This window comes from Mesocricetus auratus, unplaced genomic scaffold (assembly GCF_017639785.1).
Source record: "Mesocricetus auratus isolate SY011 unplaced genomic scaffold, BCM_Maur_2.0 Super-Scaffold_100013, whole genome shotgun sequence".
Taxonomy (NCBI): domain Eukaryota; kingdom Metazoa; phylum Chordata; class Mammalia; order Rodentia; family Cricetidae; genus Mesocricetus; species Mesocricetus auratus.
In genome coordinates this window covers 12,908,605-12,930,026 of record NW_024429196.1, presented here as the reverse complement: position 1 = coordinate 12,930,026, position 21,422 = coordinate 12,908,605, and the positions used below count along the sequence as shown (strand labels likewise).

At 39.5% G+C, this 21,422-nt stretch overlaps 1 protein-coding gene across 1 annotated transcript in view; it reads left to right on the top strand.

Moving 5' to 3' along the window:
- The window catches only part of Gpr158 (G protein-coupled receptor 158), a 345,101-nt gene that overhangs the window by 24,134 nt on the left and 299,545 nt on the right, over positions 1 to 21,422 (top strand). Inside the window, exon 2 of the mRNA XM_005082690.4 lies at positions 13,270 to 13,375. Coding sequence (XP_005082747.1) covers positions 13,270 to 13,375 — 106 coding nt within the window. The remainder of the gene's footprint in view (positions 1 to 13,269; positions 13,376 to 21,422) is intronic.

The following is a 21,422-nucleotide window of genomic DNA, read 5'->3' as shown; positions in this document are numbered from 1 at the left end:
AGAGTGAGACAGGGTTACGTGAGATTTTACTACTGTAAGAATGTTCTCTAAAAGGCTGTGTAAGTCTATAGACACACGGGGATTCTGTAGCTTCATATTTCTCCCAACTTTTGACATTACGTGGCTTCTACTCTTTCCCAGTCTAATGGATGTGAAACTGTAGTTTGTGGCTTTAATGAGCACCTCCTTGATTGGTAACGCCATTGGAATTGCTTTAGATGCTCACAAGTCTGTTGGGCTTGCTTCTCTATATTCTTTTGCCATTTTCTCTATTTTGAATGTTATGTTTTTGTGGTGTTGTAGCAGATCTTGCTGCCTTCAAGCTACTGTTATCCTGTTGCTTTTAGAAATTGCGAGATCTTCCAATCTGACACGTTTTAGTTAGCCTTACCCATACTATCATCCCATGAACATGATTACAAAGATACTCTGGTGGCATATAATAAAAATTTGCCTGTAGTTTTATAATTGGGGTTTTGTTTATGAAGCCTTCTGATACATCACCACAAACTATTCTCTTGGGTGCCACCCACTAATCTTTTAGTTTTACATTTCATAGTGAAATCTTTAACAGCTTAAGTTTATCTCTGCACAATAGTATTGGGTGGGGGACAATACTCATTATTATTTTTCTCACATAGAGGGCCATGTTCTCAATGTTGTTATCCCTAATCACACATATATGTGTATAATATTCATGTTTGTCTCTAAGTTCTCTTTTTCCTTAGCAGCTTCACATATCTACCATGGTTTTGTAGGTAGTCTTAATGTTTGTTTGGGCACATTATCCTCTTTTTCAAAGATTTTATTATTCCATCTGAACTAAAATAAACTGTTAAGTTTTCAAAAAATCCAACTAGGACTTTGAATGGTTGTGCATTAAATTTATAGTTCAATGCAATGAGAATCAACTTTTTTTTCTGAGACAGTGTTTCTCTGTGTAGCCTGGCTGTCCTGGAACTTACTCCGTAGAACAGTCTGGTCTTGAATGCAGAGATCTGCCTGCCTATGCTTCCCAAGTGCTGGAATTACAGGTATGCACCACCAACCAGTTGAGAATTGACCCCTGCTTTTTTATAATGCACTCTCATATTTCAGAGCATGGGATATTTCCCCTTTCGATTGGGTTATCTATTTTGTCCTTCGTGGAATTTTCAGATTTTTTTCCTTTTGTATGTTCTTGACTAAACTATTTCTGAATTTTGTGCTATTTTAAATGTCATCTTTTTACTTACTTTTTTAAATGGGAGGTGTTTGGTATAGAGAAGTGCTAGTGATTTTTATTTGTTGATCTGGCACCTGCAAAAACTTGCTGGATGTTCTTATTTGTCTTATATTTGTTAATTTGTTTGCTAGGCAAATGATGCCATATACAAAAATGACAACCTACCCCATTCTGTTCTTTCTTCCCTCACTTTTTTGCTTTTGCTCTCATAGAATTGGCTGGGACTCATTCCCAGGCTACATGAGCATCACGGACACAGTAAGTCTCCTGGTTTGAGAGGAAGCATATTAAAGAAAGTTAAGTTTACCTTCAAGTTCAAGTTTACCAGAGGCAAGAATTATCAGGCTGAATTTTCTTCTCTTTCTACTTTTCCATTAAAAACATTTAGGTTTTGTGAAGTCTCTCTCTCTCTCTCTCTCTCTCTCTCTCTCTCTCTCTCTCTCTCTCTCTCACACACACACACACACACTGTTTAAAGTATTTTTCTTAAAGTTGGGGTGATAGCATGGCTTTTCAAGGGAGCATTGTCACTCCAGTTGCATAACTTATTTTAACATGCACAAGTACACTTTATATACACGTATGATTTTAAGTAAACATAAAATAATATGATTCCCATTGGATTTTCCAAACATCCTTAGGGTTACTAAGGGGAATGTCTTTTCAGGCTGTTGGTCAGAGGAGTCCAAGAGACGCTAAAAACAATATAGGCTATACTGCCATTGCCCTTGGTTGCCTCAGGTGTACTTGAAGGCAAGACCCCACTGCTGAAGCCACCACACACTTTGGATAGGGGATTTTGAGGAATCAATTTGTGTTTGACCTAGGAGCTTTCTCTCTGATGACTAACTTTCATAGTATCAGAAAGTGTTATACAAGCTGCCAAGGGAAAAAAAAAGAAACCAATCAATAGTCTTACGCAGGTCCTCCAAATCACAATAATGACCAGTACTGTAAGATAATCTGCATGTATGCCTGTACACCAGAAGAGGGCACCAGATCTCATTATAGATGGCTGTGAGCCACCACCGTGTGATTGCTGGGAATTGAACTCAGGACCTCAGGAAAAGCAACCAGTGCTCTTAAACTTTGAGCCATCTTCCCAGCCCAGCATTTATATGTTGAGGACAACCAACAACTAATTGGACTTAACACCTGCGCAGTAGGAGGGAATTCATGCCTGGTACTGTAAACTGCTTGGTGAGGTCCAGGACCACAGAGGAGAGCCTACTGTGACTGTTTCCCTTAACCAGTGCTTTCTAACCACATTCTAAATATTTATCCTTATGCTCAAAGATAAGTGGAGCACTCCTTTCCTTTTCAGAAGCTCATAGAAGCTTCTTTTTGCAGCAGAGACCATCATAGGAAGTTACAACTAGTTAAAAGGAAGAGAAAAACTGACCGTGGGGTGCCCAACCACAATTGATACATCTATCTCACTATCCCTATATCTGAGGCTTAGGGACCACCAGAGAAGACAGGGTGGAAAAATTTAAGAGCCAAAGGACCAGAATGTCTGCTGTGAGATTATATCCTCAATATGTAACAGGGAAGTTGCACCCTTGAAATCTCAAGAATGTGGTTGGCCAGAAAAATGACAACACCAATTGTCATGCCAATGTGGATGGGGGTATTTCACAAGGCCCCACGCCCAGATGAAACTACATGCATTAATGACTGCTGAATCAGTTTTCTACAGGGTTAAGACACTGATAGCTTATCCAATCCCAAGCCATCAGCCCTATATACATATATGTGAACAACTCTAAATGAACTCAACAGGCTGTATCTATAGATTTATATGTATGTAATAATAATTCAAGAAAAATCATATCATAAGAAGAGCTTAGGTTTGATATTAAATTTTCTATACATAATTCTTACTTGGAAAGCAAAATTTAGTCACTTGGACATAGAACTATGGGATGATAGTGGTATTAGATACGGTATGATAATTCAGTGCCTTTCATTTCATTATTTTAATTTTAGGATTTATTTCAGTCCTCATTTTTTAAAATAGAAAATTTAATTGCTAGAATCAAAACTTGAGAATTTTTTTTCTGTAGAATGATGTAACACAGTGGTTCTCAACTTGTGGGTTGTGACTCCATTGGGGTCACATAGCAGATATCTGGCATATCAGATTTTTCATTATGATTCATAATGGTAGCAAAATTGCAGTTATGAAGTAGCAGCAACATAATTTTATGGTTGGAGTTACTATAACATTCCTTTGTCTTGAGTGTGTAGCAGGCTTTCTTATAGGCCACCAACCAGTTCCCAAATAGACACAGAGACTTAGTATTTGTTATGAATGCTCAGCCTTAGCTTACGCTTGTTTCTGGCTAGTGTTTTTCCCCTTTAACTGAAATTAACTTGTTTCCCTTCATCTATGTTTTTCCGGCTTTTCACCTTTCTTCCATTCTGTATGTCCTACTCTGTGCCAGGATGACTGTTGGTTGCCTGACCCTTGTTCTTTCTTCCTCTGGAGCCTAGATTCCTCCTTCTACATATTCTCTCTGCCCACTAACCCTGACTACCCCTCTCCTACCTAGCTGTTCAGCTTTTTATTAGACTAATCAGATGCCTTAGTCAGGCAAGGTGAAACAAATGCAACACATCTTTACATAATTAAACAAATTCAACATAAACAAATATAATGCATCTTTGCCTAGTTAAAGCAATATTCTACAACATAAAAAATGTAACACATCTTTACATAGTTAAAGTAATGTTCCATAACATTAGCATCTTTCCTTGTCTTTCAAATATACCTTAGTGATGTGCTACCTTAAAACTACATTAAAGAGATGAAGTTTCTTCCTAGAAGAAAGAATGTATACCAAAGAGTTCTAGATATTATGTTAAATCCGCTATAGTAACGAGTATCTTAGGCAAGTTATTCAAATATCCTGTTTTTCCTTGAAGATTTTTTCCACTAATGTTCAGTAGGTCTTAGGTGTAATAATTACTACTATATTGTTCTTTTTCTTTTTTTCCTGTACTGGGCATCTCATCCAGGTGTGTATTCTAAGTGACCACACTATACCTAACTCAGCTACTTTCTTACCCACAATATGTTATAATGATGAGTTTTCTATTTCCCTCATTCCTTGTATATTTGTCAACTGAAATTCTTCTGTTAGAAAGTTATCCTTTGTGACTCATTCATTTTATCTTGTATTTAAGAGTATGTACTTGTAAATATTTATCCTGTTGTGTTAAAATCCAGTATCACCACCATTATTGAGCTTCAGCCTTTTATTTACTTGCTGATTTTTAGACAGGGCCTCACTGCATAGCCCAGGCTGGTCTGGAACTCAAGATCTTCCTGTCTCAGCCCCCTAAATGTCAGGATAATGAGCACTCACTGACACTTTCTGCTGGTAGCTAGTCTCCTTAGTGAAAAACATGCTTACTCCTTTTCAGGAAGACATGTCTCCACTCTAGACTCCTAGAGTGGTGAGGGTGAGGCTCCATGTGTGTGGTTCCTTGAAACTAGTCTAGAGACCTATAAGGAAATGCGTGTTCCTTCCTTCAGCTGCCTACCAACAAACCAGTGAGGCCATAGGCTAGGATAGTGATGAGAGCCCTCCAGTTCAGAAGCACAGGGGAACAAGACATGAACTGCAGCCCCTGATCTGTGGCAGTTTTGAAATCCACTTGAGAAATGTCACCAGTTCATTCCTTAGGACCCAGTCTTTCTCCCACAGATTTTACCTCCCCCCACCCCTGGCTCTTGTTTCCAACCTCGGAATTGTCTCCAAGGAAGTGAGGATCTGTGTAGCTGTCTCAGCCCGCTTGTTGACCTCAAAAGACTGGTATACTTTAAAATGTTATGTCTTTCCCTGTCAATCAAGATGCTGATGCTCCTGTTTATGCAAAAAAAACCCTGACAGCTGTAGGTATTCCTTTTTAAACTGACAGTAGGTTTTTTATTTTTCTAAGTATTTCTGAAATTAAAATGATATCATTTCCCCTTCTTTTTCATCCCCCAACATCTCTTATGCATTCCCTTCCTCTTTCTCAAATTCATAGCCTCTTTTTAAATTGTTACATAAATACACATACAAACATATTAAATATATTCTTAAATACATAAATATAACCTGCTCAGTCTGTATAGTGTTACCTATATGTATATGACCTCATAACTAAATACTTGGTATTGGATAGCCAATAGGAGAACTCTTCCCTGCTCCTAGTTGTTCTCTATCTAGGGTTGAGGCCCTCTGAGATTTTTCCCTTCTTTGTTAGCATGTCCATTGGTGTCTTTGTTCAGCAGCCATGCTGATGAGGCCTCATGGGTATAGTCGCTGACATTTCTAGAAGATTTAATTTCACAGCAAACTTCCTGTTCCTATGGCTGTTAGACTCTTTCCACTCCCTCAGTGATCCCTAAGCCTTAGGTACTGGAATTGTGTTGTAGATGTATCAGTTTGGACTGGGCATCACACAATTTCTTTTTTGTTTTGTTTTTTTCAAGACAGGGTTTCTCTGTATTGTTTTGGAGGCTGTCCCGGAACTTGCTCTGTAGGCCAGGCTGGGCCTCGAACTCACAGAGATCCGCCTGCCTCTGCCACCCTAGTGCTGAGATTAAAGGCATGTACCACCACCACCCAGCTCACACAGTTTCTTGTTTGTTGCATTTTAATCAGTTGTGGGTTTCTGGAATGGTCTTTGTGGCAGAGAGAAATTTCTTTGCTGAGGACTCCTGTGGGTATTCTGTGAATCTTACTACATTGCATTCTACCAGAAAGAAACCACACTCACAGATTTCTTTGATGTAAGCATTTTTTTGTTTGTTTTTTAGAAACCCTTGGCATTGGGGCTAGGACCCTCAGCATCTCATAAAACTGTATGTATTGGTCATGCTGCTAATCTCAACACTTAAAGGTAGAGGCAAAATAATCAGAAGTTCAAAGTCATCCTCATAGGAAGGTTGAGAAAAGTCCGGGCTACAGAAGATTCAGTCTCAAAAACAAGTGGACAAACAAACAGCCTGACAATAATAACAAACATAATGAAATAATCCTGGGCCCCATAGCTACTATGCAATAAACTGGGCTTCCTTTTCTTCAATAGATAACCAGAAGCACATCATTTGACCAATGGAAGACCTTTGGACTGAAATGTTCGTGAAATATTGTCTTATATCTATTTTTAGGCCTTAAAGGAATTCACAGCTCCATTCTGTAGTGGTTCTTTGCTCTGATCCTAATGTATATTCTGAAAATATTTTGCTAGGAGGCACTAAGGATGGGAAACCATTTTATTTTCAAACAGTGCAGATTGGGCTCTTAATAATTCTTTTAAATGTTGTTAAAAATATGAAGCTACTCCATAAAAACATTATTCTCATGCCTAGTGTCCACTTGTAGATGAATAAATAAGATGAGGAATACCTCTCAACTTTAAAGAAAGGAAATTCTGATACATGCTATTACATGGATGAATTGGAGCATTGCACTAAGTGGCATGGGTCATCAATAAAAAACAGATGCCATTTGAAATGCAAGAGGAAAGAGACAGAAATTAGAGAGGTGGTTCTGCTCTTGGAGTTGGGCATGAAGGGGTGTGGTGAATTTCAGCATGTGTAGTCATAATTCTGCAAAAGGAAGAGTTCTTCAAGTTGGTTGTACAATACAGCAGAGTGAAAATGCTCAACATAACTGAGGTGGATATATAAAAGTTGTTGATAAATTTTGTTACATGTATGATTTAATGCAACTATTAAGAGATTAAAAGGAGCAAAATTAGCTCTTTGTCACCTAGAAGGAATCAGACAAGTCTTCCTCCACCTTTGCCTAGACTATTGGTCAGCCAGATATGTAAGTTCATATTTTCACAGGTCATTACTAGGTCAGTCTTGTCACACTTCCTGCCTATTGTGTGACAAATGTCCCTTTTGCTACCTGCAATTGTACTTCCCTCATTGTCTTTTTTTCCCTCTCTCTCTACTCTTTACTCTTTCAGGGGCCTGCCATCCAGCTCCTAAGAAAATCACAGGGAGGCTTATTCTTTCTTGTGAATGCCTGACCTTAGCTTGTCTTGTTTCTTGCCAATTTTTCTTTGCTTAAATTATCCTATCTACCTTTTGCCTTTGGGCTTTTATCTTCCTCTATTATACATTTCTTTACTTCTTACTCCATGGCTAGCTGTGTAGGTGGGTGGCTGGCTCCTTTCGTCCTCCTCTCCTCCTTTTCTCATTGTTCAAAGGCAAAGTAACACAGTTCCACAGAATCAAACAAATGGAACATAAAAGAATACATCACATCTTTGTATCATTAAAACAAGTGTTCCACAGCGTAGACTAATGTAACACATCTTAAAATAATATTCTACAACATCTGGTTGTCCTGGAACCCACTCTGTAGATCAGGCTGGCCTCAAACTCAGAGATTTACCTGCTTTTGCTTCCCAAGTGCTGGGATTATAGGTATGAACCACCATCACCCAGCTCCTCATTGACTTTCAAGAGTCACCAACAGATGCAGCTTTAACAATCACTGTGACCATTTCTGGGTCCAAAGCTAGAGGCACATGTTTTGTTATGGCTCAGAGTCTGTTCTAGCTAGCTATTCCATCTGGAAGGGGATGGCCAGATGCAACTGACCAACTTGTCTACCAGCCCCTGCTTTCATCAACATTTTATTTCTGCAAATATTTTTTAGCAGTATGTGTTTTCTTTATTATTGAAATGTTTTTTATACAATATATTCTTATCATGGTTTCCCTCTCTTATCTCCTCCCAGATCTTCCCCAGCTCCCCACCCATTCAATTTCATGCCTTTTTTTCTCTCTTTAGAAAACAAACAGGTAAACAACAAAACAAAAACAGCAACAAAACAAACCCAAGTAGAACAAGACAAACAGAGAAAAATACACAAAACAATGAAAAAGCACAAGAAACACACACACACACACACACACACACACACACACACACACACACACACGCATGCTGGGCATGCGGTCTATCTTTAAATGTGACTTGAATACCCAGTAAGACTCCATTGTAGAAAACTAATTTTTCCTTTGCAAGTGATTGCCAATTGGAGATAACTTTTTGGTTAGAGATGGGAGATCATTCCCACTCCTTCTTCTCCGTGCTGGGACCTTATCTGGCTTGGACATGTACAGACCCTGGATATACTGTCATAGTCTCTATGAGTTCGTATGTGCATCAGTCCTGTTGTGTATGGAAGGAATTATTTCTTTGGTGTCTTCCATCCCTATTGGCTCTTAAAGTCTTTCTGATTCCTCTTCTACAAAGTTCCATGAGGACTGAGGTGAGATGCTAGATGGAGATGTCTCATTTAGGACTGGGTGTTCCGGGATCTCTCACTCTGCACATTTTCCAGTTGTGAATTTCTGTATTAGTTTCTGTGTACTGCAGGTATAGGGTTCTTTGATGATGGCTGAGCAAGACAATCCTCTATGGGCACAGAAGAATGCCATTAGGAGTTATTTTGTCAAATTGCTTGAGCAGAACAATTGAGTTTAGTTTTTCCATAAGTCCATGGCCTACCTGGATCCAGATTCTTGCTCATCTGCACAGTGTGAAGCATGGGTTTTCCTTGATTGAGTGGGCCTTAAATCCAACCACATAGTGCTTAGTTACTCCCGCAACATTTGTTTGTTCCTATTGCATCAGCAGTAGGGACCATTGTAGATCACAGGGTTTGTAGCTGGGTTGGTATTTACTTATCTCCTTTTGTAGTGTCATCACAACTTTTCAGTTGTTTTTCATTAATGCCTCTCCATGGACTATGCTTGCCATTTCCACCCCCAGTAATGGAACGGAGAATTTTAGTCTAAGGGAACAGGACTGAGAAACCCAGCAGACTCTGGAAACTTTGATCTCCAGTTTTTTTTTTCCTGTTCTCTCATCCACAGATGTTTCTGAGAGTGTAGTTTTGCTTAAACTGTTTCTCCTTCAGTTTTCCTTTCCATTGTTAGTTTAGCTACTTTTTGTTTCTCTTTAATATTGTCATGCTTTTCAAAGTTAATTGGGTGTTTGTATTGACGTAGAAATTAGGAGAAAATGCCGAAGAAAGATATAACCACAAAGAGCTTGGGCTATAGTTGAGTTGTAGAGTGTCTAGCATGTGTGAAGCCATGGATTTAATGCCAGCACTTATAAAGCCAAGGTTTTGTGAGACAGTGAGAATTTTCTTGGGCCCCATATGTAATTCTGAGTTGTCTAAAACATAACACAACATAACAAAATATATACACGAGGGATTAGAGGTAAAAACGGGAGAGGCCCAACTGGAATGTTGTGATAAGAAGTTTTATACTCTATTAAAATGAAAATATTGGTGTTGAACCAGGAAGGGTCAGGAGCATATTTACACTGTTTAAGGGTTATATAACCTTTACTGTATGATATTTAAGCTTTATGGCACCTGTGTGCATGACACCTCTGAGGTCCTTGTAGATAAACAGTGAGTTTACTGGCCAACTCTTTTGGTAAAATTTCTGAAAGAAAGACAATTTGGTTGCAACTGTTTCTTTATACTATGAGTTAAGTCCATTCACTAAACTGTGGGCATTTTTGGAAATTAGCACAAGGCCGTGCAGGATTACTTAGGCTGCATACTAAGGTATCTTCAATCATACTGGGTAGAGTTAAGTCTGATTGTAACAATAAAGAGAGAGAGAGAGAGAGAGAGAGAGAGAGAGGCAAAATGGGTACCTTTGGTGGTCCCTGCCACTAAGCAAACATGGCAGGTGCAACAGTTAGTGTAATAGGTTTGTTGGGGGTGGGGGAGGGGGATAGTGAAAGGCTGTGTGGGAGTGGACACGTGAAAGAGGTAGGCGGATGGACAGAGAGACAACAGGAAGAAGTGAGGCAAGAGACAAAAGACCAGACAGCAAGCTGTGCTCTGGTGGGCACTCTTAAAGGGTGTACATGTCACACAGCTGATGGTGGAAAGGCACCTGGTGACAGGTAATGACATAACTGCTTTGGTGGCAGAGGCAGGAAGGCTGCAGTGGAAACTAACAGTGATGGTTAGTTTTGGTCAGCTTGACACAAACAAGAGTCACATGGGAAGAGCGAACCTCATCTGAGGAACGGCCTCCACCAGACTGGCCTGTAGACAAGCCTGTATGGTACTTTCTTGATTGATGGTTGACATGGGAAAGCTCAGCTCATTGCACAAGGTGCTGCCCCTGCGCGGGTAGTCCTGGGCTATAAAAGAAAGAAGGCTGAGCAAGACATAGACAGCAAGCCAGTAAGCAGTGTTCCTCGATTGTCTCCACTTGAGTTTCTGCCTCTGGGTTCCTGCCTCGGCTTCTCTTTGTGATAGGCTGCAAAGTGTAAGATAAATGAACCCTTCCTTACACCAACTTGCTTTTGGGTCGTGCTGTTTATCACAGCAACAGGAAAACAAACTCAGACACTAACCTATTGTGATAGCCACTTGGGGGGACAGAATTGGCCTCTGATAATACTCTTTATGTCTGTGGTGTGCACCCATCAAAAGTTGTATTGCATCTGTCAGGACAAAGGGCACACTGTTATGAACGTGTACCAGCGACTTCGTATTTACTTCGGAAGGAAAGCTCTGGACTTCATAAACTTCTCACTGGGACTGCTACCTGGAACAAGGCCAGACAGAAGCAAACAGCTATTAGTAAAAAAGCCGTTACTCCGGTTAGGGATGAAAATCTGAAACCAGTTAGTGGCAATGGAACAGAAATGTCAAAATACACGACAAGTGTGGGGAAGCCAAATTACAGCACTCGCAGTGGCTCTGACACGGAAGCATATTCACGGTGACAGAAAATTAGAACTGTCAATGATGAATTTGGGGCTTGTCCCTGCCCCCCTTGTCCTGTGCACCCCCCCTCTCTGCAGCAAGTGGGGAACACAGATTGGTCTATGAATCACCAAGGGCTTTAGGAGTACAGCATTTACTATTTACCAATCTCTGGGGGTCACCAATAATCTTTTTCTGGCCCCCATTTTCCAAACCTGAGGCATTTAAACTACAGTCATTTCCTGCGGACCGTGGAGCTTCCTGGCTGTGGAAGGAAGAGCAAGAGCACTTCCGCCCCAGAGACATTGCCCCAGGGACTCATGGGTGCAAGCGTGCTGGGGCTTTGAGCTGCCCTCTGAATGGGGGACCTTATTCATTTGGGTCTCTGTGTTTCTTCAAACTGTCTGGTGTTCCCCAGTAAGAGAGAATTTCCCCCTCACCGAGTCCCCCTAAACTCCACCTCCCTCTCCGGAATTCTGCAGTACCTTCCCCAGGGCTCAGTGGCTTTCCAGGCACAAAGGAGGCCCTAATGAAGACGAGTCAGCGCTGAGTTCCCATCTGGTGAACGCACGGCTCATTTACCTCCGGTGTTTTGAATAAACCCAAAGTGCTTCGTGGCTGGATTGAAAGTCTGCGGCGACTTTTTGCTTTCTATATACGAACTTGAAATTAAGGGAGAATGTTCTCAACCAGTAAGCTTCTTATTTCTGAAGCCGATTTCCTTCAAGGTAAAGCAGCCTCCTGCAGTCCCCACTGGTGACCACAGTGCTGAGTGACCAAGACATTTAGCCTGTCTTGCCACTAAGCTCTTATTGGTGTAGCTGAAAAAAAAAACCTGAACTCATTATTTCTAGCAATTTTGACACAAGTAAAAATAGATATTTTGGTTAATTAATTTTTTTTGTAATGAGGCATTCTAGGGAGAATATGAAAATGTAGCCAATAATAATTTAGTGGGAACTTCATGATGCTGGTGATGAGAGGTGTGGCTATGAAGGGCTGTAATTATTCCAGTAATCATTTTTATCTTGGTCTCCTTTCATCCCTTTGACCTGTTCTCCACCACAACATTTCTTCCTTTGTAATGTTTCCTGTCCTAGTTTACCTTCTATTTCCGTGATAAACACCACGAACAAATCACATTGGGGAGGAAAGAGTTAACTTTGGTTTGTATATCTCGGATCGCAGTCCATCATTGAGGGAAGTCAAGGCAAGAACATGCAGGCAGGAACTGAAACAGAGACCATGAGGAACACTACTTACTGGCTTGCTTGCCATGGTTTGCTCAACTTGCTTTCTTGGGCAGCCCAGGACCACCTGCTCAGTGATGATACCACCACATTGGGCTGGGTCCTCACTAATCAAGAAGGTGCCCCCCAGTCTTGCCAATTGCTCAATCTGAGTCAATCTGATGGAAGCATTTTTCTCAGTTGAGGTTCCCTCTTCACAGGTGACCCTGGCTTGTGTCAAGTTGAAAAAACAAACAAAAACACCCCCAAACAAACACAAAAACAAACAACCCAGCACATATTATAGAATTTATTATAACTATCATTCATTATCTGTCATGTATACTGTATCGGAAACATAGATGGATATGTTTGTGTCTACCCACTATGTCAGATTATATTGAATAATACATTTATAACATTGGTGTTGTTGGCAGTAGTTTGCCAACAACTCTTAATAGCTGGTCATAGCAAGCACAGTTTCTCTTACCCTAATCTTAGCTACTAATACTAACTCCTGTATCATACATTTTATACCACATTGTAAATATCCACCTATCTATCATCTATGTATTTATATAACTTATAAAAGATAAGCGGAATGAGAAGCTTTTTCTTGTTACCTCCCTAGTTACTCCAACCTCTCTGACCTCCCACCACAGCATGAAAATCTTAGCAGCAGAAAGAAATGAGATTAACACTTGACTATGACTCACTTATATTTCTGGGGACACGTGTTATTTAGAGTCAAGTTTTTTGTTATGTCCAGACCATATTCAGCTACTTGCTGAGCACCTTTTATGTGCCAGGTGCAACAAGAAGGGGCCAAAGACTGTGAAAGTACAAAATCCTTCTTTTGCAAGATGAACAAGATGAGCATTTGCTGCATTTGTCCTCCTATGTTTCTTCACTGAGTAAACCTGAGTTAACCCTAAGTGGGTAGCATGAACAACTTAGGAATTCATTACATTTTTCTGATGTCCAGGACAGACCATGGTTAGAATATGTAAAGACTCAAATTAATGTCTTTCTTTTTTCATTTTAGGGGTGTGATGAAAGTTGATATAAATCTTCAGAAAGTGGATATTGACCAATGTTCGAGTGATGGCTGGTTTTCCGGAACTCACAAATGCCATCTTAACAACTCAGAGGTAAGAATACAAGGAGTAGATCCTCTAAAATTGGAAGCAAAGGCTTGAATGATTCTCATACATGTTAGTGTGGGGGAATAACCACGTGCATCCCAATGAGAAGAAAAGAATCTGCACAGATCTAAGCTGTGTCAAATGAACTGAAAGAGTAGAGAAAATAACTTTTTTTTTCAGAGAAACTGTCTTGGGGATTCTTAAGACAAGGCTAAAAGTAAGGTTGTGGCTAAAATTTAACTTTAATTAAAGGCTAATTTCATTCTTCAAAATGAGCTAGAAATGTACAACAATCGTGAAATGAGAAAACAGTCCCAGTGGGACCAAACAGAGCAAGCATCTTCGAATGTGCTGTGATGCTCATTGTCACATTTGTGGGATGCATTCAGACACGTTGCCATCTGCGAAAATGTAGTAGAGCAGGTATGGCAGGACAATTTGGAAAACAAGGAGAAAATTATATGCACTTGCAAAGGGATTGGCTACAGTTGCGTGCATTTTTCTCCATTACACTCCCACCCACGCTTGATTTGGTTAGGATTCTGACTGATAAAGAACAGAGATCATACTTCTGCAAAAAACCACTTTTTGTTCAGGAAACAATGACAACAGCAATGACTCTTGTCACTTATGCAATTTCAAAGAAGAAATGTGATGACATACTAAAGAATATCTTCTCACTAATTTGTCTCTAAGGTCCAAAAACATTGTGAAAAAACCATGCAATTCCAGTTTTCTGATCTTTAACATGTTGACTCCATAAATTTGTAAGGGAAGTTGACTCAGTTTATTTTAAACTGGAGGGAGTTTCTACAAAGTCATATAATTTGATCTTTTTCCAGTTGTGAATGGCAGTCATGCATGGTGCATCTATGTGGTTTTAAAGCACAGCCATTAAGCCAGAAAGATGTTTGCTATTAAGTACTTCATTGTGTCATTGTAGTTATAGGTACACAGGTATATGTATGAACATATGTGGACATAATCTCATGTGCACACCTAGCAATACTGGGCTTAGATACAACCAAGATCACTATACTGCCAACAGTCTCCCAAAGTCACACACTTGTCTACACATCGCATATCCCTTTACCCACTCCCATTCTGTTTATCACAATATCCCTCAGTTCTCCCTCCCCTGGCACCTCAGTACTGCCATACTCCTTTATGTCCCTCTGAATCCAGTGATTCTCAACCTTCCTAATGCTGTGGCCCTTTAATACAGTTCTTCATGTTATAGTGACCCCCAACCATAAACTTATTTTTGTTGCTATTTCATAACTACAATTTTTGTTGGTGTTATGAATCATAATATAAATATCTGATATGCAGGACTGCCTTAGGTGATTCCTATGAAAGCATTGTTCAACTCCCAAAGAGGTCACGACCAATTGAGAACTGTATCTCACCCCCCATTGTGTTCCTATAATGCCATTTCACCTCTTTGGTTCCTCACACATGTTCCCAAATCTCTTTCATGTCTGTATACCCCCACATAACCAACCATCTGTAGCTCCCCTTTTTACCTCAACCCCATACCTGACTGGGACTTAATGAGCCCTTTTGCCTTGGTAAAACTTTCTGTCTCTATTTGGTTATCCTATGATTTTTAATATTTCTGAGGCTTTACTTCCCTTTGGATGACACTAGCTATTTCAAACATATAAATTTCAATTGATGATTGATGATTGTCCTTGGTTTGGTTATTATCTCCATGGCAATTGCAGATGGCCACTTTGCATTGTTATCTCCATGGCAATTGCAGATGGCCACTTTGCATTGTTATCTCCATGGCAATTGCAGATGGCCACTTTGCATTGTTATCTCCATGGCAATTGCAGATGGCCACTTTGCATTGTTGTCTCCATGGCAATTGCAGATGGCCACTTTGCATTGTCTTTGGCTAGCATGTACTATTTTTTCCCACTGGGTGTTCCACTGTGGTTACTGGCCTAAGAGTGACCATTTCTATGCAGCCTTGTCTTGGTGTGGATGCTGGATTCAACAGACAATCTATCTAGAAGCAGGAAGATTAGACCCTGTTTAGCTTGTAATAATCTCTGAATCATTTTTGTTTCATTATGGCACTCATTTTTTAATTGGATGGTTGTATTACCAGTAACTACTTTTAGAAGATTGATTTATTTTCATTGCATCAGCAATATTAATTTTCTGAGTCTTGTGTATTTCTAGAGCTTTCAAATAAATTATTTCAAGAAACAATACTGTTCTCTCTTCCAATGAACTGCAATTAGGCTGAAATATGTGACTTTTAGAATTATGTATAGGAGTATTATATTTACTCATTTTTCTCATGGAAAAACTTGAAAAACACATTCTTTAGGACAATCAACAATTCAATGACTTACTTCAAAATGTTGTAGCAAGAAGCTTGGTGCTCCAAAAGTAATACCAAGAAGCTGAAATGAAGGACCAAAAAGAGGGTTTAGTGGTTAGAGCACTGGTTGCCAAGTAGATGACCCAGTTCAGTGTCCAGCATCCACATGGCAATTCAAAACCACCTGTAACTCAACTTACAGGAGATCTAGGGCCCTCTTCTTGCCTCTGCCAGTTTCAGGTGTGTATATGGTACACATGCATATATGCAGACAAAACACCCAACTCATAAAATAAACTTTTTTTTTTGAAAAGAAAGGAAAAAATAAGATGATGCATATTTTGCCTTAAAACCTGCTCCCTCCCAGTTCTGTGGCTTCTACTGGTATTTAAGTTGAAAGCAAGGGCTTTTGGTTCTGGGCCAGGATCAGGAAGTTCCGGGTGAAGTAGTATGTATTGTACAAGGCTGTTGTGGAACTGTTGACACTTCTGTAATCCCCTCCTGTGGTATTGATCTCTTCAAAAAGCTGCAGTAAGTGCACTTTCACCTGAAGTCAAAGCACCAGGAACCCTCTTTTTGTCCTTCATTGTGCTAGTGTGAATTGGAGAACCCAAGTACTAGGAACCCCTTTCTGTCCCTCTCTGTGATGGTGTGAATTGGAGATTGCAACCTAGCTTTTCAGGAAAAGTTCACTTTTTGGGAAAACAAAGAAAAATCTGCTGCTTAGAACATTTTTCATCTGCTCTGTTTTTCTTTTGTCCTGATCTTGTGGTTCTAACTCCAAAGATATCACCATGTAAACTTATATATTTTGGAAACTACTTAATATGAGCCACATTTTTGGATGCAGGGTTTTATCTTTATGAAAATCAGTATCATTAGAAACCAAGACACTGCAGCTTGGAGTAGGTTCTATATTTTGCTGATGTTAAATATTCTCCTTTTGTAAATAGGAGAGGCACTTATGTGTGTCCGAGTCTTAAGCAGGATCAACTTCACTTAGTAATTTTTCTTGAGTGTTGGCTCTTGGAACAAGTTATATAAGTAGAGCAGGGCTGATGTTGGAAATGGAAAACTGATGCGGGACAAAGACAAAAGTCCCAGCAACACCACGAGAAAAAAAGAATTTCTCACTGAGTTCACATAGCCAGTTCTAGGAAACATAGCAAAGCAAGACCCGAGGCCCTCTATCAGAAAGGAGTGCCTGCTGACTCTTCTTAACTGGGCTGCACCATTGCAGAATTTAACTATGTTTTCAGTGCCCATTTAATTCGCAGCCTGTCTCTCTACCCATGGTTTGAATACACACAGAATTCTTTCCTACAGTTTATTAGAAATACAAAATGAATTGATTTCTGTTTTAAAGGTTTCCCTTTGCTTATTTCCACAATAATAATAATAAATTGAATAGGCAACACTAAGACAGTAGCTTTAAGCTTTTTGATTATAGGCCATTAGTAAACATTAAGTGCCTCCTACACTTTACATATACAGATCTTTTATTATACTTATATAGCATTTTGCAAATCAGAAAACCTAGTCAGGTTGACATAAGGATAAAATAACTTAATGAAAATGATATTTTGTGAAAGTAAGTAATCATATCTTTAATGACAGCATTGTGTTTAACTCACACTTCAGTAAATTTTTTATTGGGAATGTTACAATCAATACTTTGTCATCATTGTTAAAATAATTTATTCCTTAGAAATGCAGTGACTCAAGGGTCTCTAGATTCAGCTGGTTTTTTACTTAGTTTTAACATCTGTCACAGGTGATGAACATACTTTGCAAGGATCTATTAATCAAAATGGAATGAATCCACTGTTGACTCTTTTTGCTAAATCGTGATGTCCAATATTTTCAGTTCTACCTACCAGGTTTTCAAAGGTTTATGCAAAAAGTATAGCTAGCAAATTTTCATCTTAACTAGTGTTAAGCTAATCTGAAAACTGGGCATTTTAGTATTTTACAGGAAGGTGGCCAGCCAGTTCTAGAAGATGATCTAGCTCATAGTACAGAGGGGACACCTAAGTTTTGAAGGCTTTCAAATCTCTGAGATTTTTATGAACAGCCCAGTCAGTAACAGTGCCTTCATATTCGATGAGGAACACCAAGGACAGCTTGAAATGAGTACTGGCTTCTGAGATCTTCTCATGAGCTATGGTATTAACTCTGGAAAAATTACAGCACAGACCTGGTTCTGTGCTCACTGTGCTGTAATCTTGGAAGTCAGGAATTTAGGGTGAAACCTTGTTCCACAGAAAGAGAAATGAAGCACTGCTGCACACTGGTTTCTCCATGCCATTATCTCATGCTAGAAATGGAAAAATCTCCCAGCAAGTGGAGAGCAGTGAACCCTGCCGTCATCCAGATGTTTAAGTGCCCGGCATACTGCATTGTGGCTTCTCTTTTTGCTCCTTACCAGCACAGTATATAGCTAGCAAATTTTCATCTTAACTAGTGTTAAGCTAATCTGAAAACTGGGCATTTTAGTATTTTACAGGAAGGTGGCCAGCCAGTTCTAGAAGATGATCTAGCTCATAGTACAGAGGGGACACCTAAGTTTTGAAGGCTTTCAAATCTCTGAGATTTTTATGAACAGCCCAGTCAGTAACAGTGCCTTCATATTCGATGAGGAACACCAAGGACAGCTTGAAATGAGTACTGGCTTCTGAGATCTTCTCATGAGCTATGGTATTAACTCTGGAAAAATTACAGCACAGACCTGGTTCTGTGCTCACTGTGCTGTAATCTTGGAAGTCAGGAATTTAGGGTGAAACCTTGTTCCACAGAAAGAGAAATGAAGCACTGCTGCACACTGGTTTCTCCATGCCATTATCTCATGCTAGAAATGGAAAAATCTCCCAGCAAGTGGAGAGCAGTGAACCCTGCCGTCATCCAGATGTTTAAGTGCCCGGCATACTGCATTGTGGCTTCTCTTTTTGCTCCTTACCAGCACAGACCATGGCTGTTTAGGGGAAGCAATGCCTCCTTATCCGAATGAAGAGCACTGATCAGATGCTTCAAGGTACATCGCAGGGTGCTGAGCGGCAATCTGATGACATCCCTCTGCTGATGGTCCCCCCTCAACTTCAGGCATTGCTTTTGCTCTCTTCCTTGGGAGCTGTCCAAATTAAAAATGGAAACCTTTTCCTCAGCTATTTGGAGATTATTTTCAGCTACTGTTAAGCTGTCTTTCCATTAGGCTAAATAGTTTGAGGTTCAGTAAAACAGCCTTGCTTTACCAAGCCCAACGGAGCAGGTTACCTGATTTTTTCCTCTGTGAATAATTAACCTGTTTGAATTTCTTACATAATCTTTTTTTTTCTCTAAAAATTGTAGATGCTGATTGATTCCCCACCTCTGGGGGTATTATCATGTTCTCGGGAGTTCCTAAACTAAGTTTTGATTCACACAAATTGGATAAGATAAAACTTCGCTTCCAATTCTATGCTCCCAGCAACCAAACCAAGGGTACATCTTGTGGTCGGGAGAGTGTGAATGTATTGTGGGAAGCTAAAAGATGTTGAGACTTTGTGGTCATCTAGACATCTCTTCCACTAGAACAATACATATCTTTCCTTATGGAGAGTTGCAAATTGTGGGTTGTGTTCTGTCTAAATGGCAGAGTACGGTTTCTAATACTGTCTCACCCAAGCCACTTCTGACTTTAATTTCCTCCTATTTAGTTAGCTATACTGGCCTTTTCTGCTTGTGGTTTGCTGAACACAGTCTCACTAACTGTAAATTTAATAATTAGCAGTGTATACATTTGATTTCTATGGATTACTTTTTCTGGTAGATTAACTCAATTGCATCTTGCAAGGTGTGTATATGTGTGTGTGTGTGTGTGTGTGTGTGTGTGTGTGTGTGAGAGAGAGAGAGAGAGAGAGAGAGAGAGAGAGAGAGAGAGAGAGAGAGAGAGAGAGAGAGAGACAGAGACAGAGACAGACAGACAGACAGACACACAGACTTTCTATGGAGCACTAGTTGGCTTAGTACCCAGGCTGGTCTCAAGGCTGACACAATCATCCCACACCTCAGCTTCTAAGTGCTAGGGTTACAGGTGTGTGTTCCAAGTGTATTCCCACTCCCTGAAATAACATGGAGTAATAGAAGAAATCATAATTTAAATAAATTGCTTCATCCTCAAGAGATCCAGGAGACTTGAAAATGTAATTGACCATGGAATTCTTTAAGTGCTAAGTGACTAACATACAAAATATAAACTTGGAGACAGAGAAATAAATAATCTCTATCATAAAAAACAAATTTCCACACAGTTCCCAGAAGTGAAAGAATTTTGCCTACTAGATTAGCAAACAGTTCTTTCTGCACTCAAGAAGCCCACCTTGTCTTGTCAAACTAAACCAAACCAAACCAAACCAAACTAAATTATTATACTGTGTGGTGAGTATACTATCATGAAGAATTTGTTGAAATGCAGTTGTTACCGAACTTTCTGGTGAGATGGTAAAATTAATGTAATTAAAAACACACACTTATTGCTTAAAACTGTTTTTTCTTTTTCTTTCATTTCCCAAAGAAAATCTTCTGAAACTGCTACACCTATCTGCGGACCACAGCATTCATTAGAGTAGTGTGCACTGAAAATTTGGAAGCAAATGTACAATACAGAATTGGCTTAATAAATTATGATGTATTAAAGTAGTTCAGTGATAAAGGAAACAGACTCTCCAGTATGATTTAACAATTCCTGAGGATTCAGAGGTACAGAGAACAACTGTAGTATGAAGAAGTCTTTCTGAAACGTATTTAGTAGGTGGAAAGGGGCTTGATAAGATACCAATCTGCTCACTCTTTTGTATCCTGAGATGTAAAACCTATAACTTTGGAAATGTATGTAAGCCAGCTCCCAGTGTCTTAAACTATAGGCCATGACCTCACATGTGAAAAAATGGCAACAGCGAGTTTCTGAACATGTGAAGACCAAAAATTAATTAAAAATCAAACATGATGAATCCCAGATGTTTTAGGCAATACTTTACCTGTTGCATCCACGACTTCACTGCAGCCTTGCTTTCTGAACACAGTGTGCACACTTTGCACCACACACACACACACACACACACACACACACACACACACACACCTTGCAAGATGCAATTGAGTTAATCTACAAGTGCTCTTAACTTCAGAGCCCTCTCTCCATACCCAAAGTTATGTTCTTGAAACTTTATAATTGTTGAAAACATATAGTTTTAGTATTTTCTGACTGCCATCTTTCAATATGTTAGTATCAAATATGTATTGCTTTGAATTATATTGTGTTAGAATGTTTGATTTAAAAATTGTTGAGTTGCTGATTTGAACTTCATAAAATATAATGAAATCAACTTTTGCTTTGGATTAGGACAGAACTTCTTAATTCCTACCATTTGTAAAATGGGCCTATTCTGTAGACTGCTGTTTTATTCCATTGACAGTGTCCTTTGCCTTACAGAAACTTTTTAGTCTCAGGATGTCCCATTTATCGCCAATCTCAGTGTTTATGCTATTGGTGTTATGTTCAGGAAGTTGTTTCCTGTGCCAATGCATTCAAGGCTACTTCCCACTTTCTCTTCAGTCAAGTTTAGTGTAACTGGATTTATGTTGAGGTATTTGATCTATTTGGACATGTGTTTTGCCAAGAGTGATAGATATAGATCTATTTGCATTCTTCTACATGCCTATATCCAGTTATACCAGCAC